General features: G+C 43.5%; 2 protein-coding genes across 6 annotated transcripts; both read left to right on the top strand.

Moving 5' to 3' along the window:
• Positions 1 to 129: 129 nt before the first annotated feature.
• Positions 130 to 15,508, top strand: OGFOD2 (2-oxoglutarate and iron dependent oxygenase domain containing 2). 4 transcript variants are annotated; one of them, XM_083590402.1, is made up of 9 exons: positions 130 to 224; positions 4,014 to 4,368; positions 5,422 to 5,657; positions 6,518 to 6,574; positions 7,663 to 7,773; positions 8,665 to 8,764; positions 9,678 to 9,802; positions 11,219 to 11,476; positions 13,459 to 15,508. In XM_083590402.1, exons 2-9 carry the CDS (start codon positions 4,323 to 4,325, stop codon positions 13,486 to 13,488), a joined length of 963 nt encoding a protein of 320 aa, XP_083446528.1. In that variant the 5' UTR covers positions 130 to 224; positions 4,014 to 4,322; the 3' UTR covers positions 13,489 to 15,508. The 4 variants fall into 4 exon arrangements, with proteins under 4 accessions (XP_083446528.1, XP_083446527.1, XP_083446529.1 ...); XM_083590401.1 differs by having other exon boundaries at positions 13,454 to 15,508; XM_083590403.1 differs by lacking the exon at positions 11,219 to 11,476 and having other exon boundaries at positions 13,454 to 15,508.
• Positions 15,509 to 16,370: 862 nt separating this feature from the next.
• On the top strand, positions 16,371 to 24,768 carry ARL6IP4 (ARF like GTPase 6 interacting protein 4). 2 transcript variants are annotated; one of them, XR_014542453.1, is made up of 6 exons: positions 16,371 to 17,833; positions 19,074 to 19,288; positions 20,042 to 20,408; positions 20,699 to 20,816; positions 21,809 to 21,878; positions 22,447 to 22,514. XR_014542453.1 is itself a non-coding variant. In XM_083590610.1 (6 exons), exons 2-6 carry the CDS (start codon positions 19,087 to 19,089, stop codon positions 22,501 to 22,503), a joined length of 792 nt encoding a protein of 263 aa, XP_083446736.1. In that variant the 5' UTR covers positions 16,396 to 17,833; positions 19,074 to 19,086; the 3' UTR covers positions 22,504 to 24,768. The 2 variants fall into 2 exon arrangements, 1 of the variants encoding a protein (XP_083446736.1); XM_083590610.1 differs by having other exon boundaries at positions 16,396 to 17,833; positions 20,042 to 20,386; positions 22,447 to 24,768.
• Positions 24,769 to 26,435: the final 1,667 nt, after the last annotated feature.

Here is a 26,435-nt window from a genome sequence, read left to right as displayed (position 1 = left end):
TGAAAACGCCCGCCTGCATCACAAGGCCTATCGCTACCCCTGCCCAGGCTGAATTGCAAAGTTGGGAGGCACCCTCAGGGTCATCTAGTCCAGCCCCTGCAATGCAGGAATCTCAGCTCAAGCATCCGCAACAGATGGCCCTCCTCCAAGCTCTGCTTGAAAACCTTCAAGGCTTCTGTCCTCCTACATCCCACTTCAGACTTCATGGCGTATCTCCTCCACAGGCTCCTTTTCTTTTTCTTTTTTTAAATAATTTTTATTCAATTTTTTCCAATATAAAATTTATACAGTTCATACATCTTTTTTATATCCATTCTCTTTTTTGACTTCCCTCAACTTGGCTGATACTCCTTCCCTTCTTGATTTCTTACACATTTCTAAAACCTTGCTTCTATTATTTTTATAAATAAAATCTTATTTTACTCATATTCTAACATTTCTTTTTACAGAGTTTCATTAAAGCTTACAAGCGTTATTTGATTATCACTTAATTTATGCATATACTCTGTAAACTTTTCCCAATCTTCTATAAATCTTTGGTCTCGTCGATTTCGGATCCTTCCTGTCAGTCTATCAAGTTCTGCAAAGTCCGTCATCTTCAATCTCCATTCTTCTAATTATATTTTATTAATTTCCCATACATTCAATCCACATTACAATTTCTATTAAATTTTCCATTTTTGACTTCCTTCGGCTTCTCTGCCAATCATCCAAATTCAAACTTCTTTAATTACCGGTACACATTTCCAAATTTTACTGTTGCCTTTATACCTACCCCCCACTTCTATTTTGCCTTTTTACAATATTTCTTATTCTGTTACAGAGCTTCTCTGAATGCCACTAGCGTTATTGCATTATCACTTATACATTCCCAGTATTCAACTAATTTTCCCCAGTCCTCGATGAACTTTTGATCTTGTAGATATCTGATCTTCCCAGTCAGTTTATCAAGTTCTGCATAGTCCATCAGCTTCATTCTCCACTCCTCCAACGTTGGTATTTGTTCTTGTTTCCATTTCTGGGCCAGTAATATTCTTGCCGCTGTTACTGCATATTGGAAAAGTTTGTGGTCCTTTCTATTTATTTCATTGCCAACAATTCCTAAAAAAAAGGCCTCTGGTTTCTTGACAAATGTATATTTCAACATTTTTTTCAACTCATTATATATCAACTCCCAGAAGCTTTTCACTTTCTTACATTCCCACCACATATGATAAAATGTACCATCTTTTTCTTTACATTTCCAACACTTCTTACATGTTTTGTACATTTTTGCAAGTTTTACTGGTGTGATATACCATCTGTATATCATTTTCATAACATTTTCCTTTAGTGCAGTACATGCAGTAAATAATGAATATAAAATCCTATCCAAAATGTATAAGATATTGTTGGAATGGCATACAAAGGATGAGGAAGTTAAATCAGTTATGATAAAATGGGCCAGAGATATTGGTCATAATATACAATTTAGAATCATAGAATCATAGAATCACAGAGTTGGAAGAGACCACAAGGGCCATCGAGTCCAACCCCCTGCCAAGCAGGAAACACCATCAGAGCACTCCTGACATATGGTTGTCAAGCCTCTGCTTAAAGACCTCCAAAGAAGGAGACTCCACCACACTCCTTGGCAGCAAATTCCACTGTCGAACAGCTCTTACTGTCAGGAAGTTCTTCCTAATGTTTAGGTGGAATCTTCTTTCTTGTAGTTTGGATCCATTGCTCCGTGTCCGCTTCTCTGGAGCACAGAAAACAACCTTTCTCCCTCCTCTATGTGACATCCTTTTATATATTTGAACATGGCTATCATATCACCCCTTAACCTCCTCCTCTCCAGGCTAAACATGCCCAGCTCCCTTAGCCGTTCCTCATAAGGCATCGTTTCCAGGCCTTTGACCATTTTGGTTGCCCTCCTCTGGACACGTTCCAGTTTGTCAGTGTCCTTCTTGAACTGTGGTGCCCAGAACTGGACACAGTACTCCAGGTGAGGTCTGACCAGAGCAGAATACAGTGGCACTATTACTTCCCTTGATCTAGATGCTATACTCCTATTGATGCAGCCCAGAATTGCATTGGCTTTTTTAGCTGCCGCGTCACACTGTTGGCTCATGTCAACACGACTGGATAAAACTATGGAATGAAAGTATTAAATCAATCTCCATTTGTCTAGTGTAGGCAACTCCTCTTGCTTCCATTTCTGAGCCATCAATATTCTTGCTGCAGTCACTGCATATAAAAATAGTTTCCTTTCTTTCTTATTTATCTCATTCCCTGTAATACCAAGTAAAAACGCTTCTGGTTTCTTAACAAAGGTGTACTTAAACATTTTCTTCAATTCGTTATATATCATTTCCCAAAAGCTTTTTACTTTCTTACACTCCCACCACATATGATAGAATGTACCCTCTTTTTCTTTACATTTCGAACATTTGTTACATCCTTTATACATCCTTGCTAACTTCACTGGTGTTACATACCATCGATACATCATTTTCATCACATTTTCTTTTATTGTTGTACATGCAGTGAATCTTAAACCTTCTTTCCATAATTTCTCCCAATCCTCCATTTGGAAGCTTTTTCTCCATTTGTATATTATATCCAAAATCTTTGGCCCAGTCAATCGTAACCGATTTTACCTCTTCATCTTTTGTATACCATTCTAATAATACCTTATACATTTTAGCCAAAACTTTAATATCACTGTTTATTATTTCTTTCTGAAATTTTGACTCTTTATCCTCAAAACCTCTTAGTTTTAGATCTTTTTTAAACATTTCATTAATTTGAAAATAATGCAGCCAATCATTAACATGTTCCTTAACTTCTTCAAACGACTTCAACCTCCATTTACCTTCTGTTTTTATTATTAAATTCTGGTATGTTGCCCACCTCCCTTTCATATTGATTTTTTTCACACTCAGCGCCTCTAGTGGTGACAACCAATACAGAGTTTTTACTTCCAACAAGTTTTTATACTTTTCCCAAACCTCTATCAAAGATCTTCTTATGGTGTGGTTTTCGAAACCTTTATGTACTCGCTTTTTGTCATACCATAAATAAGCATGCCACCCAAATCTATTATCAAAACCTTCTAGATCTAGCAAATCAGTGTTTTCTAATTTCATCCATTCCTTCAACCAGCAGAGGCAAGATGCTTCATAATATAATTTCAGGTCTGGCAGGGCGAAGCCTCCTCTTTCTTTTAAATCAGTCAGTAGCTTAAACTTTATTCTCGGCTTCTTACCCTGCCATATAAACCTTGAAATTTCTCTTTGCCAATTTTTAAAGATAGCTGCCCCCCTGATTACTGGAACAGTTTGAAATAAAAATAACATCTTTGGTAGCACGTTCATTTTTATTATTGCAATTCTTCCCCAAAATGAGAATTTCATTCTTTCCCACACCTCTAAGTCTTTTTTAATCTTACTCCAAGTTGGTATGTAGTTGTTCTGATACAAATCAATACTTCTGGGGGTTAACCAAACTCCTAAATATTTAACTTTCTTTACCACTTCTATTTCTAATTGTTGCTGCACTTTATCAGTAGTTTCTCGATCCATATTTTTACTAAACATTTTTGTCTTTTTCTTATTCAAAATAAATCCCGCCAATTGGCCAAACTGTTCTATTTCATTCAAAACTTCTGTTACAGTATTTGTCGAATTTTCCAAAGTTAGTACCAAGTCATCGGCAAAGGCCTTAACCTTATATTGTTTACTTCCTACTGTTATCCCTTTTATCTGTTCGTTGCCTCTTATTGCTCTTAAAAGGACTTCCAGTACCGTGATAAATAACAGTGGTGAAAGCGGACATCCTTGCCTAGTTCCTTTAGTTATTTTTATGTTTTCTGTTACCACATTGTTAACTATTAATTTTGCTCTTTGGTCTCTATATATTGCCCCAATACCATTCATAATTCCTTGTCCAATATCCATCATTTCAAAGTTTTTTAACAAAAATTCCCAAGAAATATTATCAAAGGCCTTTTCCGCATCCACAATCCACAGGCTCCTTTTCTGCAGGGCTGTGAGGTGCTTGCGATACCTTCCCTTATACAGATATTTGTAAACCTGCCTGTACCTCTCCAGGGGCTCAGACTGGACCCCCCCCCCCCGCCACCCACAGCTGTCAGGGATCCAGACACTCCTTCAGGAAACGAACAAGTTACCGGTAATGGTTTGCCACAAAGGAAAATGACGGAAGGTTGCTTGCTCCAAATGTTCAAATGCCCTCTGCGCTTTCAACTCCTTAAATAAGGTTGCCAATCTATTCCACTCCCTGCACTGGGTCAGGGCTCCTGTGCCTTTAACAGCTGTATGACAGGCAGAGATCCAACAGGTACAGTTGTTCCCTACATGACAGGTGCTTTGCATGTTGCATTCAGCAGAAGAAGCCTAACAGATGCAAACAGTGGCAGCCCCTTCAAACCTCTTACTCAAGAGTAGTCTTGGACTAAGTGGAGCCTGCAAGCCTTTGTAGTTGCCACTACTCAGTGGTCTGCAGATCTTACTGCCCTTTCTGCATTGGAATGCCTGGCTTGTAATTATCAGTCGTATCTGGATACGTGCTTGGACAAATTGACTGCTTATATTAATTTATATGTTATATTATAACTGATGAAATATTCTTATTGTTAAGGTAGGCTGATGATGCTACCGCTGCTTAGTTGTTATGTTTGCAAATTAAAAATAAATTTAAACACTTGAAAGAAAGGGTAGCCTCAATCAGATCAGGTTAAGGGGAAAGGGAATCCCCTTGCCAAAAAACAAGAGAGAATCTTGTGATGCCTTTAACAAATTTATTAAGGCATAAGCAGTTCTGAACCACTACACTAGATGTATGAAGTGTTACCCTGAGATATGGCTGGAGGGAAATGTTATTTCGCTTCTAACTCTTAAATGTTTGCATGCTTGTACATTGCTTGGTGAAACTGACTATCACAATATGCGGTCGTGGTCATTAGGTGGTTTTTAAACACGATAATTCAGCTGTCAGTGGCCACCACAGCCATATGGAGCATCGCCATGTTCAGAGGCAGTGTACTTCTGAGTGACAGTCAGGGAGAGCAAGAAAAGAAAAAGAGGTCTATTGCCTCTTGGTCAACTGGTCAGCCACCGAGGTAGACAAGTTGCTGGGCTATGCGGACCTCAGTTCTGATCTGGCAGAGCTCTTTAATTTTTACTAGCCACGTGACAGTATAGAAATGGAACCTCCATATGCAGGCATAGCCTACCCCACAGTGGGGAACAAAACTGCTGTGCCATACGGCTCTATTGCCTTCATGCCCTGCCTGTGCGCTTTCTGAGGGCGCCCGATAGGCTACTGTGGGGAAACAGACAGCCTGGGTTTGGGGCGATGTTTCAGTCATTCTTCCTTCCTACAAGTCTCAGTGTAATTTGTTGACGCTCCCTTCAGGAGAGCGCTCGTTTCCTACAGGGGCGTTTTCGCCGGCGGACTCGTTGCCCCTGGAGATCTGTTCCGTTCCTCTTCGGGGTCCGGCTGGAATCATGGAGCCCAGCGGTATGCGGCCGAGGCCAGGGCCGTTCCTGGCCTGCGCCTGCTTCTTCACCGACAACCTGTTCGTGCCGCGGTATGGGCTTCACCTCCGCTACCACGGGGATCCAGAGCAGCTGCGGAGAGATTATGGACCGGTAAATACATAGCGCCGTGGACGTTTTCTGGAGAGCAGAGACTTTATACACGCGCACCCTCCTCTCCCATCGTGAATCCGGATTGGAGTCATAATTCCCTACACGCAACGAAAGCAGGGGCGGGGGGATAGTACGCATATTACCTGACTTCTAACAATGCAATGCTAACCGTGTCTACTCAGAAGTAAGCCGCATTGGATCCAATGAGGCTTACTCCCAGGCACGTGGGGAGAGGATGGCAGTCTCAATTCGCACACTTTAGGGAGTAAATCCCTCTGATCCCAGTGAACTTTTTTCCAGACTAAAAAGTAAACACGTTTAGGATTGTACTGCAGAGCTGCTTACAGTTACAGTACTGTGTTTTAGAGTTTTAAAAAAGTTTTCAGAATGAAGCAAATACATTAGCAAGTATATATAAATAGTAAGCAACCCCTTATGTTGAAATGGCCATAGTAAAGAAATGTCTCCACAGGGCTTACTTCTAGGTTAAAAGAAAGAGGAGAATTGGGCTTTAATCATATAGGAAGTCCTATTGAGCTGAATGGGGTTTACTTCTGGCTGAGCATATAAAGCCTTCTCCAACAGTGTTTAAGTGCAAAAAGGGGGCACACATCAGAGACTACTGTTGCTTTAATTTTATCCAGACTGGTGTGCATTTTAAAACAAAAACCCCTACTGTATCTGGAGAGGTACAGAAAGAGGTCTTGCCTCTGGCTTATGTGAGTCTTGTGGGTTAATTTCAGAGACAGTCCCATGCTTGTCTAGACCATAGCGGCATTGGTGTGGAAGGACTGGGACTGTAATGTAGAAAACAAAAACATGTGTCACACATATAAACTCAGCATCTCTCTATCCTACAGGCATTAAGACAACGGGGCTGCAGAAGCGTGGAAGAATTTGAGGCAGTAGTCCAAGAGGTACTGTACCTGGCTTTGATGTGAGAGAACTAACAGTCTGATCTTGTGTACATGCTATACTTTATGCTGTGCTTTTCAACCAGGTTTGGCTACCAATAGCTACCAATTAAAATTCACACAGATGTGTAATGGAGGCAGGGGGAGAGCCGCTGCTTCTGGCCCCAGATAGTTGGTGATACAGGTCAGGTTCTCAGCTCTTCTCTCCAGAGGAAGTGGGTAAAAACAGTTACATATGGTCTCAGGATTGGCTTTGTAGTAAATATGTCAACAGCCAGAGACAGCCTTTGCATTGATATGCAGAATATTCCAGTGACATAATCCAGACTTCAGAGCGCTCTGTAGACTGCAATCCTATACACAGGGACCTGATGAACTCTATAGAACTCATAGGGTTTGCTTCTGAATAAAAGCGCACAGAGGTGGGCTAAACATGTATAAATAATATTGATTACACAGCCCTGGCATTTCTGTTGCTTAAATATGGAGCCTGGACCTATCCACCCAAACATGGTGAAGACCAGAGTGATACATCTCCATAAGCTGCCTTGTACTGAATCAGACCTTTGGTCCACCTAACTCCATACTGTCTACACCAGAGGTTCAGAATCCATAGCCTGGGGGCCTAGATGGAAAGATGTATATGCTATCCAGGCACGTCCAACAGGTAGATCGTGATCTACTGGTAGATCACTGGACGCGTCTGTGGTAGATCACTGGTAGATCACTGGCTCCCCCCAAAGAAGCTCAACAACTTTTTCTCCTCCCTAAAAATCTCAACCTTTGACCTGAACCCCCCAAAAGGGGGTAGATCACTGCCAGTTTTTAACTCTGTGAATAGATCACAGTCTCTTGAGAGTTGGCCACTCCTGTACTATACTGTGTAAACCTCTGACTTTTGCATGGCTGGAATGTAGCTTCTTGTATGATTCGCACCCACTTCTCCACTCACTTTTAACTCTGGTCTGGCCCATGTGGTCTCAGGAAGGTTGCCCATGACTGACTAGGCATTGAGCTTAGAACTCTTTGCATGTAAATCAGGTATTCTGCACTGAGTTACAGCCTTTCAGCTTCAGAATGAATTTTCCTAGGTTGAAAAAGAAGTCCAGAGGAGAAAGGAATTAGAGTACCGTTCTAGGGAAAGGAAAGCAATAATTTTCCAGAACTACAAGCCAAAGCATCCTCAACTGTATACTTTACAGGTAAAGAACTTGTTTCTTCTATTTGCATGCAAGTCCATAGCTAGAGATAGTTTAGGAATGGCCTCTACTCTGGTGACATTTCCGTACAACAGTTTAGCAGTAGGGTCGGAGTCTATACTCCTGCAAGTTGGTGCAGACTTGAAGATGCTTAGCTATCACTGGATAAAATGGGACCTGCATACTCTTAACACACTGGCTAATGTTGGTGCTGATATACTGTGGTTAATGGGGCACAGTTAATGGAGAGGGGTAAATTTTGATTTAATATTTGTATGCTGCTTTTTCAGTAGCAAGGTTTATTCTCAATGCAGCTTAAAACGACAACAAAACATTGAGAAAAAATCACACTTTTCCTCCATTTAATAATATCAGCAAAGGCTAATATATCAGCAAAGCAAAACCAAAACAGTTCAGCAAAAAAAAGAAGTGCAGATTCAGAATTCAGAATTGTTCATTAGAAATAGTTGCTGAGTAGCAGCCCATTTTCAGCTGACACCATTCCTCTGTGAAGGGGCTTCCTCACTGGGGAGTGAACAAGACTCTGCCTGTACTTTTAGCAGCACAAATAAGAAAAAGAGTTGTCACAAGAGTTGTCCAAAAGCAATTCTTCTACAAGGCACACAGTGCTAATCTTACTCAGCCCTGCATGGAACTTGCACCCACTTTTGGGAATTTGTCCTGGGCGGGGTAGAGTGTCATGTAAAGAGAGGTGCACACCCTTGCAACCCCACTCCTCCTCCTCATGGTTAATTCTGCGTCAGCCGCCATTATTGACTCTGTCCAAGAACAAAACTGAAGTTGAAGCACATTTAAAACAGGTTAAATAGAAGTAGCTTGTGTGTGTGTGTGAAAATAATTGTTTTCCACCCTCCTCTCCTCTTCCAATCCTAGGAATCATTTCTTGCACCAGAATTTTTAGAAACGGTTAGATACTCCACATCCAAAGGTGCTGACCTTCAAGGCCTCTTGGACCGTGTGGAATCTATATCAGGTGGGGAGACTGAGTTAATTTATCAGCAATATGTGTACATGGTAAGGGGCTGCCCATATTAATTATTTTTAAAATATAGGTTAAGCATATGTGCAGTTTGTATTCTTGGAGGGAATTAGTGGTATACGTATTACCTTCATGTTTAAAAAGATGCCCAGAAGGTGCTGGCTTTTAAAAGGCTGTTTCCTACTCTGCAAAAGGAAATGACTGCATGCCCCATGTTGTCTAAGTGTCCTCTTTGGTTTCGGTTTGAAAAGATGCAGGAGATTTTTTTTTTACTGGTTTTTACTTCGGAAGGTTCCAGTTCTGAAAATAACAACATGGTCTGTCTCCACAGTTGGGGGTAGCATGTCTCTGAATGCCAGCTGCTGGAAATAACAAGTGGGGAGATTACTGTTGCATTCAGCTTCCCATGCATTTGCTTGTCCACTGTGAGAACAGAATGCTCAGGGCCACTAACCTGGCCAAGCGGAGCTCTTCTTATGTTCTGTTCTTCTTAACATAGATGATCTAGCCCAGTGCACTCTGTTTTTGACTGGCAAAGGCTCTCCACAGACCTGGGCAAAGAGGTGTGTCTTCCCCAGACTTTCCAGTTATAATCATTTTAACCAGTGCTTTTCTTCTAGGAAAAAAGTGCTGGTGCCTTGAGTGCCCTCAGAAAAAAGCACTGGTTTTAACCAGAGATGCCAGAATCTGGACCTGGGGCCTTCCTCATGCAAAACATGGTCTCTGCCACTGAGCTAAGGCCCCTACCCATTAAAGAAGAACAGAGAACCAGCTTTTCTTTGCACTTACAAACCCCCCCCCTTCCCATTCTGGTCGCCAGGAGGAGATTTTCTTCCACTACAGGTGATTAAGCAAGTGGCTATGTGCTATCTTCTTCCGATTTTATTTTCCATCTTCCCCACAACAGATAAGAGAATCTACCGACTGCCAGTGTTTGCCAAAGAATTCTGTCAAGCTTTCATTGAGGAGCTAGAGAACTTTGAACAATCTGAGCTACCCAAAGGGAGGCCCAACTCTATGAATAATTATGGGGTAAGAGTCACTATTTAGGATTGTACTTGAGACAAGTTACTTTCTCTTGACAATCCCCCCATCTGTAGTAATGGGGTTAATAGCAATTACAGTCTTGTAGTAGAGATCACTGTAAGGATGACAAGAAAATAATCAAGTAGTTTGAGCCCTCCAAAGTGCTAGGTGAGAAGAAGGGACATTGTTTGATGCCTGGTGGACTTGCGAAAAATCTAAGGCATGCTGGGGTATGATTCATGAAGAACTTTAAAAAGTGTTAAAAGTGTCTTTACAAAAGAAACCAGAGGCATATCTACTAGGTCTGATATACCGCAAAATAAGAAAGGAATTTTCTTATATGCCACAGCAGCTGCCAGGATTGTATTTGCCAGTAAATAGAAGAGCGAGATAATACCTTCAAAAGCCGACTGGCTATACAAACTAAGCGAATTCATGAAAATGGCAAAGCTAACTTCTTACATAAGAATGCAATCAAACCAAAAACTTAGACAAGAATGGCGATGTTTTGAAGAATATATGGATAAACACTGTTCCAAAGAGAACGTGTTGATAAGCTTAGATTAAAAGAGTAAAGTGAAACAAAAATCATTAATAAAACGTGTTAGAAACGAAATAAAAGGTAATACCTTAAAAGATTGCAATGTATACCATCCAGTCTAAAATATACAGAAGTCAAGATGGGGTGGAGGGAAGTTGGGGAGGAGGTGATGGGTTGTCACAGGTTTGGGTTCGATTATTATATGTGTAAGTTGTAGTTTACTTTTTGTTTGTCTATGTATTTCTTTTTTTTTTGGCATTTTGTACATTCTAATTAACAAACAAACAAACAAACAAAGTACTAGGTGAGTGCTAAGGTTATTATTATGCTTACCTAGACTCACCCCGTATTATAATTAATTTATATATCATTACTATTATATTATTATTTATTAAAATTGTATACTGCTCTTCATCCATAGATCTCAGGGCGGTTCACAAGATAAAACTGCAATATAAAAGACACAAAATACATAATAAAAATAAGAACAAAAGCAATAACAGGCCAATAATCCCCCCTCCCACAACACATTTAAAAGGACAATGGAACCAGGTTCCATTCCTCTGCTGGGTTGTGGGTTCAAACCCCAGGCTGGGCAAAATATTTCTGCATTGCAGAGGGTTGGACTAGATGACCCTTGTGGTTCCTTCCAATTCTATGATTTGTTGATCTTAAAGTCCTTACTGGGCAAAGAAGCAAATCTTTACTATCCAAATTGAGAGAATGTAGCATGTTAGAAAATGGAGGACAGTTTTTAGCCATCGCAAGAACCTGACCAGTGCAAAATGCCCTGACCCTTCTGCAAAAAAATATTTATTTTGCATTCTGTTTGGTTCCCCTTTAACTCTTTCTTTTGCATGCTCATATATGACCCACTGCAGGTTCTCTTAAACGAACTTGGGTTGGATGAAAATTTCATCACCGCTCTGCGTGAAAAATACCTACAACCCCTCACAGCTTTGCTTTACCCGGACTGTGGGGGAGGCTGTTTGGACAGTCATAAGGCCTTTGTGGTGAAATATGCTTTGCAGGAAGACCTGGATTTGAGTTCCCACTATGACAATGCGGAAGTGACTCTCAACATTTCCCTGGGGAAAGAGTTCACTGAGGGCAACCTCTATTTTGCTGAATTCAGAAAGGTGCCTCTTCTTTTAATGGCTTACTTTCACTTTATTATGCCTATTATTTCACAGAATTTGTAAGAAACATATGCAGTTCACTGCCACAAGATGTGTTAATGACTTTAAACAGAAAAGATGGGGTAAACCAGTCTCTTGGACCCCAACTCTCATAATCCCTGATAACTGCCTGGGGCTGATGGGAGGTGGATTCCAAGAATACCCAGAATGCACCATGTTGGCTATGCACAGACCCATGACAGTTACATGGAACTTCCATGTATAGTAGCAGTATAACTGCTTATTGGCTGCTGGGGTTAAACAACAGAGAAACATGCTGCCTCCCTCTCTTGCCCTCCTAGGGAATTTCCAGAGGCAAAGTGGTCCCTATTGAATAAGTAATGCTAACCTCAATAGACTTTGGTCTAAGGTTCCATTTAATCCAATGGTGAGGAATGTGTGGCCCTCTGGATGTTGCTGAATTCATTCATCCCTGACCATCCCTGGGCTGATGAACTCTGGGATATACCAGGTCTTTTCAAAAACACCTAAGCCATCCACCATATGCACAGCTTACAGCAGTGAGTTTCTCATGTCAAAAGATGTGCCGTGTGAAGAAATCCTTCTATTTGTCCGATATGCTTTGACCCAAAGCAGTCTCATTTTACTGGACCATCATGAGTCACCATTAGAGGTGGCTGCTAACAAACAGTGGCCTGGAAGACAGCCCTCTCTGTGGAACCCCTAAGTCAGTGGTGTCCAAACTTTTTTCAAAGAGGACCAGATTTGATGAAGTGAAGGGCCGTGAGGGCTGACCAAACGGCCAACCAAAGTTGATAACCTTTTTTTAGGATTGAAGTTGTTGAGGTGTTTTTAGGATTTTACCCCAGGAAATATACTGCCACAGGGGCCGGATTAAACCAACCAGCTGGCCGGATTAGGCCCCCAAAACGGACACTGGACATGCCTGCTGTATGTTTTTCTTCTTACAAAGATGTACTCCTTGCTGTCTGCCTCTTATCATGTTTCTCTGCCTGGCTGGGACAAAAAGAGCAACCCAGAGCCTTGGAACAAGCTGTGACCCAACGATCAGTACAAGGGATGGTAGGAAATACTTAACTAGGGTTATGATGGGTTATGATGATGAAGCCATCCGCACAACTCATATGTTTAAATCATTCACAAAATCTTAAAACTGATTGCACAATTCACTTAAAATTCAGGCATGTCCAAAGTCTGCTGGTCGGTTTAATCCGGCCCCTGTGGTGGTTGGGTAAAATCCCAAAAAACCTCAACAACCTCAATCCTAAAAAAAGCTAAACAATTTTGGGGTAAAATCCTAAAAAAAGGACGCTCAACAACTTCAATCCTAAAAAAATCCTTAAAAAAGGTTAACAACTCTGGGGCCTTCATTATGAAGCATTCAGCAAGTTCTGAAGATGCGCCTCTTTACCCCCCCCCCCCGGCTTTTGCCACCTAAATGTGTATTTTTGTAATTTAAAGCTGTTTTAAACTGCAACATGGTTCCTTCATTGCTGTAGCCTGCCCTGGGACCTTTGGGCGAAGGGCAGGTAATAAAATTTCAAGTACTGCTACTACTATTACTTCTATGTGGAGTTAAGGAGACTACTGCTGGTCTGGATTTTCTTGAAGGGGAGAATGGCTGGACTTCAGCCAACTGAAAAACAGTGAAGATTGGAATTGCTATGAAAGGGTTATAATAAGTTCAGTCAGACAGTTCCTCAAGTACTAAATATGCTGCATTGATCACCTGATTTATAGAAGTGTGAATGTTGCAGCTGGAGCTGTTCGACAGTGGGGTGGACTCCCTTGGAAGGTGGTGGTTTCCAAGCAGACGTTAGACGGCCTCCCGTCATAATGCTTCATTTGCGATTCCTGAATTGCAGGGGCTGGAGTAGATGACCCTCAGAGTCCCAACTCTTCAGTTCTATGATTCTAAATAATAATAACATGTGGTCTTTCTTATTCCTTTTCAAGGACAGCAACCCAGTGCCAAAGTACATCGAAGTTGAACATGTTCCCTTCCATGGCTTGTTCCACCGGGGAGGACAAATTCACGGGGCGCTGCCTATCGCCTCTGGGGAGCGCTGGAACCTGATTATCTGGATGCGATCGTCCATTGTCCGGAATCATCTTTGCCCCATGTGCAACAGAGAGCCTGAACTGGTGCAGGCAGAGGGATTTGGAGATGGGTTCACCAGGAATTCTGAAAATGTACAGCCTGAGACTCTGGATGTGTGCTCCTTAACCTAGGGAGGTGATGTGCGGCAAATCCTGTGCCTTGATTTCACTGAAGACATTGCTAGAGTGGCTGATGTCAATACTGGCAGTAGCCCCCAAGCTGTTTTCTGTAGGCCAAGCTGAGAGAATGTGTCATACATTAAAGTCATACATTAAAGGCATTGAACACACTCTGAAAAGGTAACTGAAAAGGTTATGCAGAAGCAGATGCCACAACAGTTCATCAAAACATTATGGTTGTGATCACAGATTGTAAAAGTCAGCATTTATCCCTAAAAGACAGGTGTCTGTTTTGCAGTATAGGTGGCACACAGTAGCAGGTATTTGTCAACAGGAGCAGGAGAGCAAATCTGAGGGCCTGGCTACCATATCGTCAAGCCTACATGGAGGCCTACTCCTATAGGGGTGACTTCCTGCCCCCTCCCCTGAGGCCAGGCAGAGTCACACCTAAACATGGGAGTGAGGGGCATTCTGGTATGGTGGACTTGACTTGTGGACTTATCTGAAAACATGGCAGTTCGGCAGTTTCAAAAAGGCAGGAGCCAATTTCATTATCATTCTAACCAGGCTGTGGATTTTCCTGTCTAAACTATTGTAATGCAGTTGTCACCAGAGCTAAAGCAAACAAAGCTACCCTTTTAGGGAGGACTTTTTCTGTTTTTGAAAGTAGGCCCTCCCCTGTACAGCTCTGTATCCCCTTTTTATCCACCCGAGTCATGCAAGCTGAAACACAGGTAAAAATCACGAGGCCTCTTCTGTTTTGCACAAAGGCAGCAAATAAAAATCAGCAGCTGCTGGCTGCATTGCCCTAGTTTTTCTGTAGCTTAAAGAATAAGAAAAAGCAGGTGGTGGTTCAGACAGCGAAAGGTGAGTTGGCAATAGTGCAGAGAGCAGCAAGAAGGATCTCAATTGGCTGGGGTGGGTGTTCCAACTGCTGCAAATCACTGAGAGACTTCTTCCAGCCTTGCATCAGTGGAACTACATGAAATAAAAAGGGGGACTGTGGCTAGTGCAAACAGACCTACAGACCACAGGTTGCTGACTAGGAAAATGATGCCAACTTACTTCGCTTGCCAATTATGCTGGAGCTGAATTCCTGATGTACAGTTCATTTTGAATTTGCCATATTTTGGAGGGGCTCATGTTAGACAAGATGCAGGCAGCAACGAGCGCTGGAAGTGCAAAATGGGAAACAGAAGCCTATCATGTGCATGGTGAGAAAGGGAGTTAAGGAGCTCTTTGCTGGGTTCCAGGGAAAGGTGGTTGCAGGGGGTGCATTGTAGCCAACAGTGTGCTACATGAGGATTGGAGCCTATGCCGATGGCAGTCACCATGTGAAAGGGTCAGTAATAATCCCTTACTCTCCCCTCCACCTCCTATCAAGCTGATAGCTCTTACAATTGCAATTATCTCTAACCTTAAAAAACATCATTTTATTTTTAATTCATTTCCAACTGTCTACCTTGATTTCCCAGCAAACTAATTTCATACAATTTCCAATTCAGAGGCCAGCTCACAGCTGTCTTTGCTTGGTGCAAGCCTCTAGATGCAATCAAATGTCCACTTTGAAAATTAATCTGTACACATTTATTAATGCAAAAGTAACCTCCTGATGAAAGGAGGCAAAAAAATCTCCAACACCATTCATTTCCCTGTGAATGGGATGAGAGAATGGTTGTGTGTTTTGAAATGTCGGTGTTCTAAGTCAATTATATTTTTGTCCAGCTCTATTCTGTCAAAATCACATCTGGCCATTACAGTGGTGTAAAATAAAGGGTGTAGGAAATGAAATGATTGTTGCCTTTTCATTGTTTAAGGATGTTTTGTTAAGACTTTTGATTCAACACACTTATTTCAATATACAGTTGTACCTTGGTTTTCGAACTTAATCCGTTCCAGAAGTCCGTTCTTAAACCAAAGCGTTCTTAAACCAAGAAGTGCTTTCCCATAGCAGCAGGGGACTCAATTGACAAATGGAACACACTCAACAGGAAGCGAAACATGTTCTGCATGCAAGGCAAAGTTCACAAACCAAAACACCTACTTCCGGGTTTGCAGCGTTCTTAATCCAAGTTGTTCATAAACAAAGCTGTTCTTAAACCAAGGTACCACTATATAAGCGTCAATAGACTGACCTTTTAAATAGGAAGCTACTCTTTATGTTTCTAAGCAATTTTTTACCTTTCAGTTAATTCACCAATTTTATAATGGCTCTTAGTACCATTAAATAATGCCTTACAGTGGTACCTTGGTTTACGAACTTAATCCGTTCTGGAGTCTGGTCTTAAACCAAAGTAGTCTTAAAACCAAGACATGCTTTCCCATAGAAAGTAATGGAAAACGGATTAATCCGTTCCAGACGATGAAAAACAACCCCTAAAACAGCAATTTTACATAAATTTTACTATCTAACGAGACCATTGATCCATAAAATGACAGCAAGAGACCAGGCTGCAATCTACTACCCAGTATATAAACCCTGACCCCGCCCATGCCATCCTGTGAGGGAATGCCGCGGCAGTCACTTGTCAGCGAAGCTCAGATGCTGACAGGAGGAGAAGAAACAGGCATAGGGAGAGAACCGTTAGCAGCGGAAGGCAGAGAGGAGGGGGAGAGCAGCTGTAATCTGAGCGCGTTAAGCAAAGGGGGGGGGGAACCAAGGTGCCAACAAAATTCTGTTTTATTTTTTAGCTATGCTAGAAAGACCAAAGCAGGTTGCAAAGAATTTCGTTTTATTTTTTAAGTAACAGCAACACTCCTGAATCGCCCTCCCTCTCTGCAGCAGCTGGAGAGATAATCCTAACATACAATAAGTCATATAAAACTTGTCAATAAATAATAGTCAATTATATTTTTGTCCAGCTCTATTCTGTCAAAATCACATCTGGCCATTATATTTGTAGACAAATCCCCATGACAATTGCTAATATGGCTGTTTTCAACAATAATACAGAGTTCTTTCACCAACCCACTGGGGTACAGTTTGACATGCATGGAAGTTATAGCATATTTTCATTAAAGTCAAGGGTAAGATAATAGTGGTACAGAATATAAATTCTATTTTGTTGCGTTTTGTGTGGAAGAAATAAGAAAACTGAAGAAGCAGGACCCAAATATTCACTGTTCGTATAAGAGCTGGACTAATTAAAGGTTGCAATCCTATATACACTTTCCTGGGAGGAAGCCCTATTGAACTCAATAGTAGACATACTGTACCTTAGAGTGTACTGTACAAAATCATTATAGTAAAGCCTTTGTGGTTAAGAGTGTTAAACAGAGATGGGGCAGGTTTTGTTTTGTTTGCTTATTTAGCGTTCAAATCCAGGCTTGAACCGCTACTGACTCAAGTCTGCTGCCAGATTCTGGGCTATGCTCAGCCTAATCTACCTTACAGTATTGCTGTGAGGATAAAAAATGTGTTGCCTTGAGTTCTGTGATGAAAAGGTGGGATAAAAATGTAATAAGTAACTACTAAATGCATGTTTTGCCAATTGTTAAAAATATGAATTATACTGCTGCATTTTTAATAATATTTATTTTAAAAGATGCACGCTCCACCTTCTGATTTAAACTGATCCCACAAAGTGGTTTACCATTTTATTTTATTTTTTGCTTCTTTTTATGATTATTGTTCTTGAACGCCACTTTGGATATTTTTGAACAAACACGAACAGAACACAAAAGGATAATTTTTTCCCTTAAAAATTGAAAGAAAGAAAACGGGGGTCCTCGCTCTTTGCCTCCGCTTCCCCCGATTTTTTTGGTTGCAGGGATCCCCCTGGGCCACTCGGCACCCTCCAGATGTTGGCCCGACCTCCCGCCACTCGCTCCCGGGGCCGATGGGAGCTGGAGCCCAACAACCCAGCGCCGCTTCAGGGACGGGGTTTTCGGGAGGCTGGGAACCAAGGTGCTCGGCCTCGGTGTTCCCCGCCGGACACTTCATGGCGACGGACGAGGCGCAGACAGGAAGTGGCCGAGGAAACTCGAAAGAGTTGCTGGGGGCCCCGCTCGGTTTCCGGGGCTGCGGAGGCGCAGCCCAGCCATAGAAGCCCAGCCTCTGCAACGACGCTTCTCGGCGCGCCGCCTTCCCTCGGGGCGAGGCCCGGACCCGGCTCGGTGAGTCCGGCGGGACGGGGCGGAATTGGTTCCGCAAAGACCTTGCGAGTAGGCATTCAGCGCGCATGCGCCTTGGCTGCCTGACGGAGCCCTTCTCTGGCAGGCGGCGGGGCGGGGCTTAGAAAGAGGGCGGGGGAGACGGAGCGCCGGGATTGGGTGGAAAGGCTTTGAAGGACAGCAGAAACCGCGCGGGTTTTCTTAAAAGGGTCAAGGCGCGGCTGGGCGTTCAAGGGGCCGAAGTGTGCGCGCGCGCGCAGGTATATAGATGCACGAATTTGACAGAGCAACGTTAACGCAGATTTGTGTTCCCGGAGTGGCTTATTATTATTATTATTATTAAGATTTGTTAGTCACTTAATTTTGCCCAAGGCAGCCCAAAGCGACTTACAAAGTAGTAGGGAATAAAAAGTACAGTTATAATGAAGGAGAAGAAGATCAGGCAAACCTACTACAGCCAAATAAAACGACAAACTGAAACGGCAACAGCCAGTTTAAAGAAGGCAATAAAATCAAACTGCTCTTGAGTTACGAAAAAGAGGGTTGTGCACTAGAAATTATCCAAAGCTAATGATGAATGAGTTATTGTGGTTATTTTATTTTTAAATTTTCTCTAGTCAACTGAGGGGAGAAGTTGTTGCCCTGAGAGAAACAGCCCTGGCTGCTGAGCTCCAAAGCTGCTTTAATCTGAGGAAGGTTGCCAAGCTTTAAAAACAAAAAAACCTGACCCCTCTTGTGGCACATGAAAGGCTAGCAAATATATTGTGTTAGGCTGTAGGGCAGGGATGTGGCCCTCCAGTTGTTGTTGGACACCAGCTCCCATCAGCCCCAGCCTGCTTGGTCAGGGATGGTGGGAGTTGTAGTCTAGGAGCTTCAGGAGGGTCACAGCTTCTCCCTCCTTTCATTTTAAAGAATGAACCACTTGGCATAGAATTAACCTATAGAACTTTCAGGGTCTTGCAGTAACCTGTAGCCCCAATGGCCAAGGAAGCATTAGATGACTACATGCCATGGCTTCACATCTGAATAGGCCAAAGTTCAATCCTTGGCTCTGACTGGCAACATGGATGGGATGCTGCTATTTTGCAAACCTTGCAAGATCAAATTTCCCTAACCAAGACCTTTCTGAATGGACATTTACTTCTGGCTGGTTTGAAACTTGAGCAAGACTGAGTGTGATCTTCAAGGGCAGGATGGTCCATAGGTAGCCAAGCAAGTAAATAGATCTCCTTGTTTGGAACAGACCTGAGAGTAGGATGGCTCACAGCCAGGCGAGGAAAAGGTTTCGGAGCAGGAGCCGAAGCGACTCCCAGAGCAGGCGAGATGTGGAGGAGGAGGAGAAGAAAAGGAGGAAAAGCAGCAGAGAATCACAGGGGAGGATGAGGAGTTTGTCTCCTGCCAGCAAAAGAGGATCTGAGCCCCCAAGGGTCCGGATGGGCTCAGCCTCCAGCAAAGAAGGTAAGGATGTGGGAGAGGGTGTCAGCTGCTTCTGAAGCAATGGCCTAAGAAATGCAGAACTCCGATCTCTCAATGGGGTAGCATTTGCCAGTGTTGGCCAGTAGTGCAGTTTCCTGGGGGAGCTATTCTCACTTTCTGGTCATTGAGGCTGCTCCCTGCACCCTCCACCATGGTCCCCTTGTTTGCTTAGGATGAGACACTTGTGTAGAATGCAGCCTGCAGAGCAGAGTATTTCTCCTGTGGTTGTTTTTTTTTAATTTATCACTGCTTTTGCTTTCGTAGAACTTCCCACCAGAACCACCAGGGCTTGAAACTGCCTTCTTAAGCTTTGTCCCTCAAGCGAGCGATGGCTGCACACTGACAGCTGCCTTTTGTAACATCCAGGTGTGTCTTAAAATCAGTGCCTCTGATTATATCATTTGTTGGGCACTGACTTCAGAGCCACATCTATGCAACAGATTCAAATCATACGAATGGGTTAGAAATATGTCTTGGCTGCCCCAACCCCAGGCAAAGAATCCTATGGAGTCACTAGACTAGTTGCCTCTCCAGCCCCAGTTACAACACTTAGGTTATTCTTGGAGGTGAAGCCACAGCAATTAAGCCAATCAACAAGTTCCAGTTCTGGGTTCTGTCCAGGGCTGGAAAAGAGAATTTCCTCAGTTTTTTTTCTCCCTTTGGGTAACAGTTCTGGTGATGTATTGCAACATGATAGATATTCCCTGGTGACTTATGATTGATGCTGGGTTCCAGTGAAAAAGAAGAAGAAGAAGGAGAAGAAGAAGAAAAGGAGAAGAGGCAGCAGCAGCTCCTCCTCCGAGACCAGCTCCTTATCTTCAGGATCGTCGTCCTCTTCCGATTCCTCTCCAGATGTGTCAGGTGACGATGAATCCAACCGCAAAAGGAGGAAGCAGAGCAAGAAGAAGCTGAGCAAAGAGAAAGATAAAAAGCAAAAGAAGAAGAGGAAGAGGAAAACCAAGAAGAAAGCAAAGAATAAATCAAAGGGGAGGGAGAAAGAGGGAGCAACAAAGGGGGAGGCAATCCCTGGCCCTTCCCTGGACCAGTGGCAGAAAGAGACCCTGGGAGACTCCGGGCCAGGTAAGATCCTCCCCAAGGCAAGGTAGGATTGGAAAACAATAACAACACTCTTGGTTAAGGAGTGGCAAAATGAATGTTGCAGTTTTGCAATAGGAACCTTAATTAGATCCATTTTCTGTAAGTTTGTTTATTACTAGATGGATTTTTAAAAAATCATTACTAAGCTGTTTTAACTGATAGTGCAGTGATTTCTGAACACACTGGAGGAGCCTTTTTTCTGTGGGATTGAACAACAAAAATGCTCTCCCTACCAGTGGTAATACCAGAGCTATTGGTGAGACCACTGTTTTCTGACTTGGGTCTGCCTCTCAGCCCTGACAGACGAGCAGAAATCCCGCATCCAAGCAATGAAGCCCATGACGAAAGAGGAGTGGGACGCTCGGCAGAGTGTGATAAGGAGAGTCGTTGACCCTGAAACAGGAAGAACAAGGTGTGTTGGGGAGGGGGATGTCACTAGAAGATCGTCACTAAGTTAAATTTATGTAGACCCTCTGGGTTTTCTCTTCTGTATCTGCATTTTCCTCTGAAATGACCACATAGTTCAGTTTCTTTACAGAGCTCTTTGTATTTTCTGTTCTTAAGTTCCTTCATTGGCAGTTTATTTTTGCAAATGCTGACCCCGATTAATAGTATCATTTTAAAAGCACCACGCACAGAGCTTTTACACTTTCTTTTATTTTCCCCTTGCAACATCACCATGTGCTCAGTCACTGTTGGTCCCATCTTACAAATGGGGAACTGGACTGTGATAAGCGAGTGGGCACAACAAGCCATGTTCTTCAGCTTATGAACCATTTCTTCCTAAACTTAAAAGCCCCTAATGTAGGGAAGGTGCTCCAGACTTGTGGTGTCCCCTTTTCTGCACTGTTCACAGGATCCCTTTGGGGTTTGGTCCACGTGTGGCTGCGCCATAGACAGGGAGAAGTGCATCATGACATTGGTAGCTATGGATTGTATACAGCCTTAGTCATACTCAGAGAAGACCATTTGAAATGTGGCAGTTATGGTTCTTCTCTGAGTAGAACTTCGTTGAATACAGCCCTGCTTTTAATCCTACCCCTCATAAGCTCCAGCTTGGAATTTGCTTTTTCTGCTGCAGCTGAGTTGGCATTCTTTGTGGCTGGCCCCATTGCAGCAAGGCGATCCCTACATTCTCACATTCTTAACTATGGGAGGCAGCTTCATACTGGCCAGACCACTGGTCCTCTTGCCCCAGTATTGTCTACACTGACTGGCAGAGGCTCTCCAGTGTTTGGGGCACAGGACATTTCCATCCCTTCCTGGAGATGTAGTTGGGGGTTGAGTCAGGGACCTTCTGCATGCAGAGCAGGGAGCTATGGCCCCCTCTGTTGATAGGAAGGGCATATAGACATCTACTGTTTGTGCAAGTTGGCTGGACTACAATCTGGGTTTCAATTCCAGACTTATTAAAGGTGATGGCGAGGTCCTTGAGGAGATCGTTACGAAGGAGAGGCATAAGGAGATTAACAAGGTGTGTGGCTGTTTATTATTGCAGAATCTAACGGATGTAATCTGGCAACTGTAGACTTGAGTATTTAGAGGACAAAGCTGGGCTTTGTAGGCTGGGTTTTGTTTATAACTGTTCAGTGGCTTATTAATTCCCCTAAAGTGGTTCCCCCGACTTCAGTGTCATAGAATCATAGAACTGTAGAGTTGGAAGGGATCCTGAGGGTTATCTAGCCCAACCCCCTGCAATGCAAGAATCTCAACATGCAGTCCCCCATCCAATTTGAAACCATACCAGACCCTGCTTAGCTTTGGAAATATGCTAGCAGTTTTATTGCTAAAAGAGAGAATAAGCTGACATTTGGGTTGCTGAGACTTTCCCATGTAGGTCCTCTTTGCCTTTGTTTCCATCAGTTTGTAGATCAATACTTTTTCATATCCTAGATGAGAACTTCCTTCCTTCCTTCCTTCCTTAGAAGCCTGCAGAGTGTGGGGACATTGATGCTGTTCCCCTTAAAAGAGTAGAACTTCAGAAATTGCACCAAAGACTGATACGATTTGCAGACCTTTAATGCATCTACCTTTGTTCACAGCAAGCCACGCGGGGAGATGGCCTTTCCTTCCAGGCGAGGACGGGGATGCTGCAGTGATAACAGGATGGTCTTCAGAGATGGTTTTATTCCCAGCTGCAGAAGCTTTGCCGAAACCAGGCACTGCACTCCCCACACCCAACACCTGTCCCCATGGAATTTGCATGCCAGTGCCATCAGGACAGAACTGCTGGGGCAGGAAGATGCCCAGATTCATCAGCTCCTAGTACAAATCCTTCTGTTTTGCAGTTCTCCCCTGTGAGGCTCTCCAATTGCTGCCTCCAGCTTGTTTCCTCATCAAGGCACCTCCCTTAGCAGTGAAAATAATTATCCCAAAGCAAAAGGGAAGTGAGCAAAAACAGAAGACCCAGGTCACTGGAAAGGAAGCGACGGAAGTCTGACAACAAATGCTGTGGAGATCTTTTACCACTCTGCCTGCCTCCAAGGCAGATGGACCAAGTGCAAAGTGGGCTGGAGGCTTCTGGTTTTGATCCTGCTTGCCTCTATCCTGTGTGGGAGGGGACTTTTTTCTAAAGCTCAGCCCAGCTACTTCCTGGCTGGCTTCATGGTGTCTAGGCTCTGAAACCTCAACATCAAGGGGCAAGGAAGCAGCTAGGGTGCATCTTTAAATCCACTGTCCTAAGAAGGCGGTAGGAGGAGCACCAGCAGCTGCAACCTACCTCCTCCTGCTAAAGGCCGAGGGAGTTTCATGCTCTTGGGTTCTGCTGGGAAGAGTTACAGCAGGGTAAGGGCATGCAGTTCTCACACAGGTCCACTCTTGCTGTGCCCCACCTCTAGCATCTCTGGCTGAGCAGCATCTGCTCAGGTGCGGGGCTTGGCAAGGTGGCTGGTCAGCCATGTTCTGCTGCTACCTCACCTTTTCTTGTGCTCTAGCCTGACACAATGCAGCCTCTGCTTAAGGGCAGAAGGGCAACTTAGTGGTGAGATCTGGATCGCCCTTCAGGCTGTTCTGGTTTCCAACTTCACACTTACACCTACCTAATATAGGAACAGGAAGGCATTGAGGCTTCCTTAACAGGTCCACATGGTAACACTTTTCTGCTGCAGCGTTAGCTAGATAGGATGCATTAAGCTCTGGATTCTGAAAAGTGCTGAGACCTGCTGTGTTCATGGGAAATTCAAAGCCTTGACCCTTTTACGGTGCCACACAATTTGCTTCCTTGCTAGAGGACCCTTGTGTGTCCTTGTGCCAACAGCTATGCAATTGGCAAGCATGTCATCCTTTCAGGAGCGACTCTGTCCATGCTGCTTTGCTCTGTTTCCAGGCTCCATTTGGGCAGATTATATATCTGGTGTATCTCTGTATGCCAGGGGTAGCCAAATGCTTTTGGCCCGAGTGCCAAACATTGCCAATCCTCTGAGGGTTGCATGCCTGTGACACACTACACACACAATCACACAGGTACACAAAACATCTCCATCACTATGATGGTTATTTCCTTAATGAAGCACTGGGCTAGGTGGAGAGGTTTAAATCTCTGTTCTCAGGGCAACACTGTGGTAGGATTGTTGCAGCGGTTTAAACTGTGCATGTTACTGGCACAAGCAATTGATTAAGGGGGGGCACGAGAGAGGCTACAATGCCAAAAATGTCGGGGGGGGCGGGGCAGGAGGAGAAGCCTGCTGATTCTGCCAGCGACCCTTAGAGCAACAGTGTCGTTGCTGGGGTGCTAGACCTCACACCCACCCCTTTCCTTAGAGGTATGGTAAGGGAATTGATAAGCAGGTCTCCTGAGGCAACATGGTGTAGGAGCTGGACATGGTTGTTTGCTCACCAACTTTTGGTAATCAAACAAACGTTAGTCAGGCATGTTTGTGTGAAATTCATTTTACTTATATCCTGTTAATTATTTACCCAGTGCTGAAGAATAATTCACACTTTGGCCTTATTCCTCCAAAGAAGAGCCAAGCCAATGAATTGTTGCTTTCACTCTTTTTCATCAAAACTAACAGAATGATTAAAAAAATGCTTCACTTTACCTGGATTGTGCCCTTTAAGGGTGTGGTCTTTGTTTTGCAAAATCACAGCACTCCTATTTAACCGGTAGCAACCAGGTTTGTCCAAGTAATAAATGTCATGTCATCAACTTACACAGGCTTGCTGATGCAGGTAATACCAGGCTTGTTCATTATAACAGCCTTCCCCATATTGTCTGTTTTAGGGTATCATCTGTTTATTATGGTTTTGTGCTGTTCTGGGAACAGGGTTGTTCCACTGAACCAAGAAGAACTGCCGACTCAGCCACATGTAACCAAAGTCATGCACATAAGACCGAATAAAGCTTTCCTGCTTTGCTTCAGCGATTCAGAGTGGGGTATAAATGCATCCATATTGCACATACTGCATAACAGCTCCGTAAAATAGGTAGTGCTGAGAAGTTGGGACTCGCCCAACCCAGCTTCTGAACCTCCTGGCTGAAAGGGGGATTGGAACCTGATATGCTTGCTCTGACTTGCTCTGGGGACACCAGAGAACTGGACCAATGCATACTTGGCAGACTGATAAACAGATTGGATTGCAGTTATAATTTTTGCACTTCTCCATTTTTTTTCAATGCTGCTCTGTGCTCAAAAAGCATATAAAATTTCTATTTTAGGTTAAAATATGCAGTGCAATACAAAATGCTCGTTTTAGGATAAATGTGCAGCACAATTGTGTTTTTGCTTATGGAAACAAGACAGAACCGACTTATTAATGAATGCTAACCTGACACTGGGCAGAAATAGACTGATCCCTCCTCACAAGCAGCTCTAATTTAAATGCATTTCAAGCTCTCTCCATGGCATACGAGTTGGATGTTGCATGAATATCTTGCAGGGCACCAAAATATGACTATAACTCTTAGCCATAATAGCTTAGTGCAGGAATGATGCTGAACTTCAGGTCTGGAGGCCAAATATGAGTCCAGGTCTCATCAACTGGCCCTCAGAAATTGAGCCAGGCCACACACACTGCATCTTCAGGCCATTCCTCCCCTCAGTGGCCCTGCTTTGCCCCCTGAATATTTATGTTGCTATCACATTTATATCCCACTTTCTCCAGGGAACTCAGGATGGTGTACATGGTCCTCCAGCTCTGCATCAGAACTCCACAACAGCCCTGTGAGGTAGGTTAGGCTGAGAGGCAGTGACTGGCCTAAGGTCACCTGGTGAGCTTCATAACTCAGTGGGGATGTGAACCCTGATTTTCCCAAGGCCTGATGCCTTAGAACACTGGAAATCTCTCTTGCCTGTTTGGAGGAGAGATAGGGGTGTTATGGGTATGTAGAAACAAATGTATAAAGGTAAAATTAATATGGCTCCACCCACTTTTGCATGTGGCCCTCAGAAGGTTGCTCAGAAGAGAATGTGGCTCCCAGGCTGGAAAAGGTTCCTTGCCCCTGGGCTTAATGTCATTGCTCTGTAGAGAGGCTCTTTGTGCCTTAGTATCTGGAGACAAACAACAAGAAGGGAAGCCCATTGCCATGGTGTCCCGATTGCGGATTTCCCCCGGAAATCTGGCTGTTATAAAGACAGAATGCTGGGATTTGGTCTGATGCTTCAGGGCTACTTTCTTGGGCTCTGAAAGCAAGTCGCTTTGAAGCTTTATGCCTTTTGTGGACTTTGCAAAGAAACAGACACAGCAATAGAGCCTTCCCGTTTCTTTTAATTGGTGTTAACGTACAAGGGATAACCATATACAAAGCACAACCAGGCGGCAGGACCAGCAAGGAAGAGGGTGGTCCTCACATACAAGAGCAAGGAGACAGACAGGATCATGCAGACACAAACGCAGGTAGCTGGACTCTGGGCTGATTTGCCCTTGTGACCTTTCCATAGGGAACGTTCTTGGAGTGCTGTCCCTCCAGCCGAATCTTTGAGAAGCCTGCCCTCCGCCCACCATTCAACAGAATGAACATTGTTGAATACAGAGCAACAGTCGGGGAGGAGAAGGAAGTGTGGGGTGGGGTCTCAGTGATGAAGGAGAGGGA

The sequence above is a fragment of the Podarcis filfolensis genome (genome assembly GCF_964270895.1).
Source record: "Podarcis filfolensis genome assembly, chromosome: 16".
Lineage (NCBI taxonomy): Eukaryota > Metazoa > Chordata > Lepidosauria > Squamata > Lacertidae > Podarcis > Podarcis filfolensis.
This window is presented reverse-complemented; position numbering and strand designations above follow the sequence as displayed.